Below are 12,437 nucleotides of genomic sequence, written 5' to 3'. Positions count from 1 at the left end.
TTTACCCCTTGGGATTTTTCATAGTTGTACTCAGGTCCAACACCACAAAACTGGTATCTGGCCTTATTTGGGTGCCCAATTAATTCAGCTGTCCAAGTAGACTTGGCAATTTGTCGATTTCAGTTTTGGAAGCCACTGCATCTTTTTGTGAGACCCTACTTCGACTAATAGCACTGGGGCTAACATTTTCCAAATAAGATTGCTGATTCAAAGGAACACTCAATCCATTCTTCCCTCAGACACCAGTTGTCCAATTTTGAATTCTGATTTAAACCCATTTATGACTGTTTTTAAATTCGGTGTTCCCACCTCACAAAAAAAATCACTGACGTGAATTACAAAGTTAAAAGCTGTCCCTCATGTTTTACAATCATGCCAGTTTGCTTGCCACTGGATATAACCCAAATTTAATAAGACAAAAACCTTATTGTGAAATTATGCCTTTAGAGTTTGATATTTCTTTCATTAAGCATTTATTGAACTCAAGTGTCCCCACTTTCTGGCACCTGGCTTGTAGGGCAAGGAAACATTTGGCATTTGAACTGCTCTCTCTGCACAAACGTAGCTTTAATAGCAACAAATCTGTATTCCTAACTATTTGTTGCTAACAAAGCCAATAAAATGTTCAAGAAAGGCAAAATACTGCAGATGCTGGAAATCTGAAACCAACACGGAATGCTGGAGAAACTCAGCAGGTCTGACAGCAGTGTGGAGACAGAAACTGAGCTAATGGTTTGAGTCCAGCATGCATCTTCTTAAGAACTTCTTCAAAATTGTTTTTCCTTCATATTCTCTTATATCTTTGACCTCCAGTTTTACTTTAAAACCTCATGCCATTAGTTTTACTTTAGCCTTCTAAGTTCCAGCAGGAGATACCTTTTCTATCCATTTCCACTAATGTGATAGAGCTGACTGTTTGTTTGTTTCATATTTGATACCTCTATGTACATCCCAAATTATGTTTCCCAAGCTTTGTAACTCTTGCTATTTGGCAGCTTTTATTAGTTTGTATTCAAATTTCTTGATCATGTGCTTCTGATCCTGGTGCCATTTCTGATCCTAATATTCTTTGACCTTATTAAGCTAGGACCTTTATCTTACCTTTTATCTCTCCCTAGATTTTTCCTGTTTGATCTCCCCCTCCTATTAATAGGGTTGCTTTCAGTGGTTCATGATCTCTTTCTTGTAAAATGTTCACTCCCAATACCAATGTCCGAGTTTACACTGAGACTTTCTGTCTTCCATTTTTGTACTTAATGTTTCCAATCCATTAGCTTACCTTTCTGCAGTATTCTGTTCATCCAACCAGTTATCATAGCTTCCTGTAGCCTTCCCTACTGTATTTATACATTTATGTATTGACTGGCCCCTTCTGATCAATACTACTCATTAGTCCACACTTTTGGTAGTTGTCTATTAGGACCAATGGCCTCATTTTAATCATCAAACCTGACCTGTCCTTCATCAGATAAACTGTCAATTGCGACCATCTGATCCCTATGGATTTGTAATGTATCGTTTTGAAAAGCACCCAGATCCGTGTTACATTGTAACCTCCTTTAGAATCTGCAAGTTTGTATCCATACAATGCAACCTTGAACCAAATGCTTCCCTTGCAGTATATCTGTTATTTCACTGTCTTTATTAATAACCTTTCCAAGGCGCCTCTACTCTTTAAGCTCCTCAATAAATCATGTCTCCTTGGTTGGAAGTAGTTTCTATTGGTCTTACGTTATGACTTAATGCTCACCATATTCTTTCTGATACTGCCTTTAAGGAACGCATTTCTACCTGTGTGAAATGCATTCCAATACTCAAAAATGTAGGGCTAATCATGCTCCCTTTTCAAGCTGAAGACTGATGACTTATTGCTGATGAAACTTGAGTATTTCTTTGAAAAACTAACAGATATGGATGATTTCCTACAACCATACTAAGTTAAATCTTAGCATAGCCACCCCATGCTAGTGCAGATGATAATTTACAGTTTGACTGATCTGCCAAAACTTTATGAACCATTTAATCTATTACTGCATGGCTCCTTTCTCGCACTCCATTGCTAAAAGGTGTTGCCATATTCATAATAATTCTGTTCATACTTGTGCACAATTCTAATTGCATTGTCAATAACCATATGGTTACTTTACTTTTGCATTGGTCATAAGGTTTGCATTCAGAAAACAGGGGTGAGTAAACATGGTGCCATTCTTTGGATTTTGATTCTCTCTGTAAGAGTCCTTCAGATTGCTCTTTGGATACAGTAGTGCTCAGTTTTCAATCTTTGCCTTGTAAATAGCTAACCATCCTCTCCTAACATGATTAGTTAGCAGTTATTAAATATTAGTTTGGTAGGATACAGGCATATACTTTTTAGTAAGAGCTCTATTCAAACTCACACAGCAAGGTTATTTCTCATCCCCCACATAAATATATATAGATATATAAAAATCCACTGCTGGTTCCCTAGTTCCATTTGGTTTCAGACATTCCTGCCAGACCATACAAGACAATGCTGAGACAGGTAAGTGAGGCCAGAGCTGGTGGGAAGAACATCAATTTATGTATTGACCAAAAGTGTAACTATTTCCTGTGGCCATTTTGAAATTGCTGTTGCTGGCACATCTACAACTATATGAAGACTATATCCTGTGTATAGATCTCTGGGAATCTCTGCTGATAAATAAGTTATTTAATAATGCTGCTGTTTTCACTGGTGGTGGATAAAAGGCTGCAGGGAGAAGTCATTCTAACCACCATCACTCTAAACACCTTTAATTTAGTGTCTCTTGTGAATGATGTCATCTTAATGCAACATTCTCTCAATGCCACAATGGAGTGCCAGCCTCGATTTTGTGTTCAAGTCTGATGAAATGGAACTTAAACTCATAAACTGTTGATTCAATGTGACAGCACAACCACCAAGGCATAGTTAACACAATGGCTGACAATGGGGTCAAGAGTCAAGATACCATCATTACTGTAACCATTCACCTTTTGGATATAGGAAAATAATATTTACCTGCATTATGACATTTTCTTGTGATTCTTATAGCAAAATACATATGGTAAGATGTAGAATGTAACAACTGATGATAAGTCTTACTTTGTAATGCAGGATACACTCATATTTTCCAACATATTGGAGGTACTATTTCAATATGTCAGTATTGTGCTGTATAATAGATCCGTTAGATGCATGTGCTTCAGCATGTAATTTCTCTTCTCATGCGTGGGAATGGCTTACATGATTAGCTTATCATACACAAGTTAAATATTTATGCAGTAGAAACTTTATGATACAAATGCTAGCAATAAGAATGATTATATGTTTGCCATGTTATATATGTGGGATTTTGGAGCCTTGCTCCTCGAAATAACTCTATTGTTCCCTGATGTACCTGAACTACAAAATGTAGTTGCTGGTCTGGCATAAAATGTTCTGTCACTTGTTTAATGGACCAATGCACTAGTGGTATTATTTGCATCCCCAGTATCCTTCTTGAAAAATGCTGCAAAACAAGATTCAAGGTGACATTCGTGCCTGTCCTGAAGTATTGTTATCTCTTTGTTCAGCAGCTTGAGAGCAGTTATTGGATTAGTGAATCGAGTGAATATTCACCTCTAATGATGCTAAACTTGCAAAAGCTTTAATTCTCAGTATGGTTCAGGAAAACATGAAAGGCATAAGAGTCAAAATGTGCATGCGGGACCTGATAACTGGCTGGAAATCCCTTTTCTTTCTTTATGGCTTTTCATGTTTTCTATGTTGCTCAAAAAGTACGCCTGCAAGGATATTATCAAAATTAATACATAGCCACAGTCTACCGAATCTATACATTGACCAAAACATGATTGATTAAACAAGATTTGTCCTGTGATTTTAAATGAAGCAGAGTGATGCAACATCCAGTTGAAAAATATGGGAACATAAATACAGGAGTAGGCCATTCTACTTCTCAAGCCTGCTCTAGATCATGGCTGATCACCTATCTTAACTTGAGCCTTCCTGCATTTGATCTACATCCTGTAGGAATGAAAGAAATTTGTTTACTGGTTATAATGATATTATGTCTTCACTTGAAATAGAATTTAGATATTATTGTATTTTTGAAGCACCACATTGTTAACCCTTGACTGACTTGGCAACAAAATGTCTGTCTTAATGTATCTCAGTTTCTTTGTCTCTGAAATGCATTAAAGGAACAGATGCAGCAAAATACACCCAAGAGGAATATCAGCCCCTTCTTATCAAGTGGTAGGTCTGTCAGGTGCAATCCTTGGAAGAAATTTACTATTTTCCCCTGGGTCAGTTTCTCCCATTGTTTAAGTGATTTTAAGCTCTATAAGCCTCATGGCTATGTAATAGATAGATTGGTTTTTGAGTAGGGAGGGGATCATAGGAAGAAGATGGGAGAATGGGATTGAGAAACATATCAGCCATGATCAAATGGTGGAGAAGACTTGATGGGCAAAATATCCTAATTCTTCTCCTTATCTTTTGGTCTTAAGCTAATAACGTAACATGAGGTTCTGAAGTAATACACAGTTCAGCGTTGCTCCAGATGTTCTCTGGGTGAGAACAAAGGCAGTAGAAAGTTAATAAAAGGAAAAACACGGTGAAACAAAATGCACGTCATACTTTGTTTAGATAAACTTCTCAGATTATGAGATATTAAGAGCTTTGTAGGGATCATGCAGCTAGTCTGATTCAACAACTACAAAATTTTGTTAAATGTTACAAACATTTTATATTCCTTGGAATTCCTTATTGTTAATCATAACTCATTTTTCAACTTTATTTCCTATTTCTGATAATTTGTTTGTGCTTAGATACAATGATCAACAGGTAAGGATCAAATCAGAAATTATCTGGGATGAAAATATTTTTTATAGTATGTTATTGTATTTTTTTTAGTTAGTTATTTTAATCAGGTTCAGGCAATGTTAAGACACTCCTCGGGGGCTGGAGAGACTTGAACCTGTACCTTCTGTACCATTGCACCACACGGCCCTATCTTCATCTTGGTTGTGGGTATAGAAAATGAGGGTTCATGGGGACACCATGTGGAAATGGACTGATCTACCTTTAAAAATTTCAGTTGGTATGTTGTTGATATGTTTTTTTTTCTCTCCAACCTAAATAGAACTGTATACTTTGTCTATAATATGCAATTTTCACTTTACTTTTCTTGCAAAGTGAAATGGAAAATTTTGTAATGCCAAATTATGTCATTGACAACCTTTTGGGGAATAACACATTTGTTGTAAATAATGGTTCCAGATTTCTATTTTTGTGAAATTAGCCATACATTAAGCATTGCAATAGCTGAGAGGGAGAGTGTGTTGATATTGCCAGAAACTGATGCTCTGGCATCAATCATATTTGGAAAAAATAGGGTAGTCTGATGCAATATGAAGGGATCATCATTGGATAGGATGTCTCAATGATTACTTGTTAAGAAGGCCTTCCATTCAAATTCCATTTGACTTCCATAGTTGGAAAATCTCTTTGTGCCCTAGTCCCTCAGAATTGGTAGCATTTTATCCTGTCGACTCACTTTGTTGAGCATTAAGCATGTTTCAAATGTAATCATAAGAACATAGAAATTAACAGCAGCCTCTCTAGCCTGCACTACCATTCAATGCGACTGTGGCCCCAACTCCACAATGCCCAGAGGGGAAAAAAATTATAAAAACAGTAATTCTAGGAAATGATGTAGTGGTCACAGTGGAGCACTCTTCTGAGATATACAAGTCAGACCAGTCTGCATCATTTTCAAGTTTTACAGGTTTTTCTTCCTGGGTCCCTTTGCTGGATATCCATTGACTCCCTTGTTAGTCAAGAATTTATATCTCTTGAAGGTGTTCAATGATCCCACCTCCACCGCTCTCCAGGGAAAAGAAGTCTAAGCATCGTCCTGACCCAATGAAAAAATATTCCTCTACATCTCAGTCTTGCATCAGCAACCCCTCATCTTTAGACTGTGACCCATTGTTTTAGTCACTGCACAAACAAAATGAAGTTTAATATAGTGCAACAACAGCAAACAGGAAGGGTCACTGGACCTGAAACATTGTGTCTTATTTCTGTCGACAGATGCTGCCAAACCTGCCGAGCTTTTCCAGTAATTTGTTTTTGTTTCTGATTTACAGCATCTGTAGTACTTTTGGTTTTTATTTAGTATTTAACTCGCAGCAAACAGGTGCTGGAAATATTCGTGGTGAACTAAACACGAGACAGGGCACCAACTGAGAATATAGCCTCCCTTGAGATTTTCAGTTGGGAAAATTACAGATTACAAATTTCTGTACGTTAGGACGTGGCAACAAATTATTTCCAACTACTTTGTGAACGAAATACTTTGGCGCAAGAGTGAAGTTGTGCTGGCTGCATTTTGGAGAGGCAGGTTTTGCTGTACTGCATTCACATCCGGCCTGTATCTGGTAGGAGACGCCTGCCCTTTTCACAGCGTTTCCTAGTAACAGGCTGCAGTTCATACGAGCTTTAATAAAAGCCCCGCCTCAGGCACGTGGCCAAACGTATCTTTTTGCTTGTATCAGAGATAGTAGGAACTGCAGATGCTGGAAAATCTGAGACAAGGTGTAGAGCTGGATGAATACAGCAGGCCAAGGAGCAGGAAGGCTGACGTTTCGGGCCTAGATCCTTCATCAGAAAGGGTCGAGGCCCTAAACGTCAGCCTTCCGGCTCCTCTGATGCTGCTTAGCCTGCTGTGTTTATCCAGCTCTACACCTTGTTATCTCGTATCTTTTTGCTATTGGCTGAGCTGTGGGACTCCTTTGGCGAGGCCCCGCCGCTGGTTGGTTGGCTTTGCTGCCACTCACAGGTAGCGCGCAGCAAGTTAGTATGCAGCGACGCTGAGCTCTCGCGCGCGGTGGTGTTGATGTCGGTCAATTCTGGCATGGCGGCCTTGAGCTCAGTCACTTAGTATTGGCTAATGATCGCTGACAGCGCAGAATGGGCGGCTTTAGGGCGAGTGCGGTTTTAGTCGTCGCTTTGTTGGTTACCACTAGAGTGAGCGCGGACGGTAAGTGATCTGGGTCAGGGCTACCAGCCCCTGTGAGGGGGGGATGCTCCATGCGTCATTGGGTAGCACCGGCAGGAATCGTCTGCATCCGAGAGCCTTGTGAAGAGAGCATTTCATGCAGCACTGTGAGGCGAAGCAGGGCAGGCAGGTCCGCTAGCGGTGGCATTCGTCAGTGATAGAAACGATAAATAAGAGCGTGAGTAGGCCTTTCGGCCCTTCGAGTCTTTACGCCATACCCTGTTCCTTTCTGCCTTGCCCCATACCCTTTGATCCCTGAGATTTATATCTTACTCCTTGAAAACACTCAATGATTTTTGCCTCAGCCACTTTCTGTCACTGATTCAAGAGGCTGACCACTAGGTAAAGAAACTTCTCCTCATTCTTGTCCTGAATGGCCTACCCTGTATTCTTGAACGGTCACCAGATCGTGGGTTTTCTTCCGAGACACGAGCAATGTAGTGCCATGCTGCATTGAGGAAGTTACTAAAGATGTTGCCTTTTGGATTAGGTGTTAAATGGACATACCATCTTCTGTTGGATATGTGTAAAAGATTGCATGTTATTCAAAGAACAGCAGGGGAGTTCTCCCTGCATGGCCTGGTCAGTGATGCTTTCTTACAACTGATGCCCAGAAACCTAAGAGGCCAGTCATTGCTATGTAGCTGATTTATAAGATACTTGTGCACAATTTTTCTGCCACATTTCCCTCAATGAAATCAAGTTCATTTAGCATTCACATTTGTTACTCATTGGCTGTAAATGGGTCATCCTGAGGATGTTAAAGTTACTTTGCTGTTTTAAATATCAGTTCAGATTATACCATTACTGAATCTTAGCAATTGTTAGTGTATGGACACAATACATCGTTAAAGATCCAACCTGGCCTATGGAATTTGCTATCACAGAAAGTGGTTGAGGCCAGAACATTGTCTTTAAGAAGGAGATAGGTAAAACTCTTTGGCTAAAGAGATCAAGCAATGTGGGGGTTGGTTGGATTAGGATATTGAGCTCTGATCAGCTATGGTCATGAGTGGAGGAGCATGCTTGAGGGGTTGAATGGCCTCCTCCTCCTCCTATTTTCTTTCTTTCCATGGAATGTAGGCTGACTGAACAGAGAGAACAGTTATGATGCTTTGGACATAATGGGACATGAAGCAGGCAGAGCTGCATAGGCACGAACCTCCCATTAGTCCAGTGGTACTTTAGCTTATCTTTTCAAAGTCGTCTTTATTTTTCAGTGAAACACTGAAAATTGTCATCTCTTGACATTATAAATATAGCCATTAGCTACCACATCTATTCTTCTTTTTAATGACTCCATGCTCGATGATTTTACTAACTTTCTCAGTTTCACTATCCTGCTGATTGTAAATGGTATTTCCACAACCTTTCTACTACTAATATTTAGGTCAGGATTTATTTTATTGTGTTGGATTGCTAAAAATAAAAATGTTGGGTCATTTATAAAATGCCTTTCAAGACCAAATATACTTTTCTTAGCAGTTGCATGCTGATACATGATGAATGGACATTATTCTATAAGAATAAAATAAATAAAGCTAAAGGACCTTGGGTTGTCCGTTAACTGAATTGTAGCATTTCCACTTCTAAGACGGGAAGCTATTTTGAGTCATGCTGCTCACGTTTTTTTTCCATTGTCAATATGGTGTCTGAGCTCTGGGCAGAGATTCTCAGACTTTTATTTGTTCAGTAGCTATATTTTTGCAGTTGCTTTTATTTGCTTTTGGTATAAATATAAATAGCAGTTTTGAAATACACAGACAGAGAACTTTTTGTTCTTGTTTGCTGTGGTAATTTGTCTAAAAACTGCCATTATATCACAAACTCAATTATTCTGTCATAATTATACATCTAGAACCAGATGACTATGTGACTCTAATTGTAGTTATGTTTGCATATTGGATAAATTAAGTAGCTGCTTTCCAAAATTAAGTATTTTAGGGGGAAAATATGGTGGCACAGACACAATAATGTCTTTTGGCTAGAAGCAGCGCTGATGTACTAAAATCTTTGGGCAGGTCTTAATGAATTTTTATATAATCTGTAAAAGCAAAACACGCAGACTCCAGTTTGTGAAATATGGGACACCACTATGATGAAGAATGACTGTTTGTTTGTTTGCTGAGTTCCAGCAAAACTCTACCAAATAAAATGCTCAATTATTTGCCAGCTATCTCCATTTTCATATTTCTGGAGTCCTAATTCATTAAGTCACAGAATTTAAGTATTGCAGGCTTGGTTGTACAGAGTAGGTTTAACAGAATATTGTCTGGTTTGGAGGGTATTAGCTTTGACGAGAGATTGGATAAACTTGCTTTATTTTCATTTGAATGTCAGATGCTGAGGGGCAACTTGATAGAAGTTTACAAAACTATGAGGGGAATGGATGATTGGAGTGTTTTTTTTCTCCCCATGGTAGGAATGCCAACTACAATTGGACATACCTTTAAGGTAAAAGAGGGAAAGTTTTAGAGGAGATGTGAGAGGCAAGTTTTTTTTTTACTTAGTGATAAGTGCTTGAAATATGCTGCCAGAGGAGGTGGTAGAAGCAGATAGAGTGGCAACGTCATCTTGACAGATACATAGGCAGGGAATAATGTGATATGGACTATGCATAGGCAAAAGGCTTTTAGTTTAGAAAAGTGTCATGTCAGTGCAGGCTTATGGGCCAAAGAGCCTGTTCCTGTGCTGTACTGTTCTTTGTACTTTTAGCTCCAGCCATGTATTAAAGTTTTGGCATCTTGAGTTTATGTAGTCAAACAATTTTAATCAATGGATTTTTTTTTTTGTTTTTACAGCTGAACATCAAAGGAACGGTGATTCTTCAAAGCCTTTTTCTAGGGAAGAGAGTGATGAATTGGAAATTACAGTTAGTGATGGTGAACTCAAAGGAATGGATGAGCAAACTAATAGAAAAATACAGTTTCCAACAGCAGAAATCGCTGATGCTGTTCTAGGAACTGGAATTCCTTCCAATCAAGAAGCAATATTGTCTGTTGTTCAGAATATTAAAGACGAGCGCTCTGCTTTTGAACTCAAAGACACTCAATGCACTGATGGGAATGGAGAAAATGTAGAATGCAGTAGTCCAGATGAGGTATTTCCCTCCCTTACATATATCCCATTTGGTAGTCAAAAGGGAGAACTGCTTACAAAGAGAGAAACTGGCATTCTGGAACCAGTGCAAGTTGAGAATCGAGCGGTGGAGGAAGGAAATGCAACTGAAACAACCAGAGCACCAAAAGTTAACTGTGAAGAAAGAAATACAACTGGATTAGAGAACTTTGTTGTCCAAATTCTTAATAGCTCACAAGTAAGCTGAATTTATAATTTGTGTGTTTTAGAGAATTGGCTGTTAGCTCTTTTACAAGGCCTTGCGTAACCATTGCTACGATCATATATATGCCTAACAGTATGTAGGCTTTCAAGTTTTAATTGTATTTTATTTCTCTTGATTCCTACTTATTCTAGGACAAGAGTCTTTTTTCTAAGGCACTGTCGATGCTTTTATATCTACTTGCCATCGAACATGAAGTTTTTTTTTTAGTTTTTCTCCCCTTCCTGTTTGGAAACATCTGGCTCCTAGTCAGCTATTTACTGCAGTATAAATGAGATTAGAAGTCATAGGCACATGTTCCACTCTGGTACATTTTGGAACTGTTTTAGTTTTGGAATTAGAAAGAATGTTTGAAGAAGAATCCACAGGCAAAATTATTCACAAATAAATTGTAGGTGCTGTAATACAGATGGGCAATACTGGATGTTACTTTGTCCTTACTTAAGCACGTGCTGAATTTGCTTTCCCATCTATTGAAAGAAGCCACAACATATTTGTGGGATAGAACGTAAACCGAATTGGTTTTATTTCATAGATTTTGGAAATTTTTGTATAAAGGTTCTGTGCAAATTCAGAAATTATAATCCAAAATTCTGTTCTTTTGTGATGGACTAACTGATTGAGAATTGTAGTTACTAGGTTACCTGATTGATAGTAAACCAGGACTTAAAAGATACGTTGGTTTATTGGCTCAGTTACTTTGATGTTTTAGTGCTGATAGAAATAAAGAAACCAGATTTTGTGTTTCCAATTCTGACAACCCCTCTAGCTTTAAATGCTCCAGATTTGCAGCTTTATGAGTTCTTGCCTGAATATTTGAACTGCTCCCCACTGGTTAATTAGTGGAAGCTGGAGCTGTGCATTGAGCAATAAAAGACTTCCCTGTGCTATTAGTTAATCATGAGGAATCAATCTGCAAAATGTTTCTGTTGGTTACATACCTTGTATGGAATTGCTCCTGAAATTTAAGTTCTTTATCCTTTTAAAAATAAATAGGGTATTGGTTGAGAGTTATATCTGTGTGCAACAAAGATTATGCATGTTTTGATATTTGTAATACCCTATTAAAGTTTATGATCTCTTATCTCTCCATGTCGTCAGGGACAGGTGCAGACTGAATGCCAAGTGCTTTCTGCAAAGGATTAGAAGATGGCTCATCCTGCTTTCGTTTAAAACATGCTGTTAACCAATGCTACCAAATTCTCTGGCTAGCTTCTGCTCAGAAAGCTTTCTGTGGGGACCAGGAAAATCTGAGGAGCAGATATGGGTTTAAAAGAGAAACTGGTTAATGCATTTGAGTTTTAAGCACTTAAGTAGCTGAGCTTTGCCAGAGCACAAAGATAGTTACGTTGTCATGTGCTGCACCAGCATCTTAAAAAATATATATATATCGAGCCTAAGTTTGCTTGGGTTATTAAATCGCTCTTTTCAAAGAATACTTGCTTCCCACAAGAATCTTTAGAATTAGTTGTTGTTCAAATCATGAATGAAAAAGCTTGTTTGTAACAAATGTAAGAAGTTATAGTATGAATTGAACTGTTAAGTTAGTAAAAGTATTGATTTGATACAACATCTCGGACCGGAAGGTCAAACATACAATCTGTTTCACTCTAGTCACTTATTGCTTAAAAAGTGTGCATCTATGGTATTGGGCAAGGACACTATTTGGGCTCAGCTGTGTTGTTGTCATGAAGGGCAGTGCAAACTGTTGCTGTCTGTTTGCTTAAAAACAGCTATTTGACCCATGAGCGGAACTGGTGCCAGCAGAAATCAATATAATTTAAGAAAAATGGGGGAGAAGTCTTGAATTGGCTCGGTAATTTTACAGAGTCAAAATGTGTTTATGCTATGACTTAGTGATGAGAAATGTGTACATCATCTATGAATTTCATAGTCAAGTGCATAACTGAGATTGACTACAGTGTCATTCAACAAGAACAGTGAAATCAGTAAATAATTCACCTACAGCAGTCAACACAGTATGGAGCTGGAGGAACACAGCAGGCCAGGCAGCATCAGAGGAGCTAGGAAAG

General features: G+C 38.4%; 1 protein-coding gene across 2 annotated transcripts in view; it reads left to right on the top strand.

Annotated features, from left to right (window-relative positions):
* Positions 1–6,840: 6,840 nt before the first annotated feature.
* txndc15 (thioredoxin domain containing 15) overlaps positions 6,841–12,437 on the top strand; it is a 10,452-nt gene continuing 4,855 nt past the window's right edge. The window contains exons 1-2 of one of the 2 annotated variants that reach the window (XM_020511752.2): positions 6,841–7,046; positions 9,866–10,380. In XM_020511752.2, the coding sequence (XP_020367341.1) occupies positions 6,977–7,046; positions 9,866–10,380 (585 nt within the window). In that variant the 5' untranslated portion in view covers positions 6,841–6,976. Of the gene's footprint in view, positions 7,047–7,080; positions 7,243–9,865; positions 10,381–12,437 lie in introns of those variants that run through there. The other variant, XM_048593114.1, reaches the window with a different exon arrangement.

This window comes from Rhincodon typus, unplaced genomic scaffold, assembly GCF_021869965.1.
Source record: "Rhincodon typus isolate 14 unplaced genomic scaffold, sRhiTyp1.1 hic_rhity00002340, whole genome shotgun sequence".
Taxonomy (NCBI): Eukaryota; Metazoa; Chordata; class Chondrichthyes; order Orectolobiformes; family Rhincodontidae; genus Rhincodon; species Rhincodon typus.
Note: the sequence above shows the minus strand (reverse complement) of the source record. Positions and strands in the feature narration are given on the sequence as shown.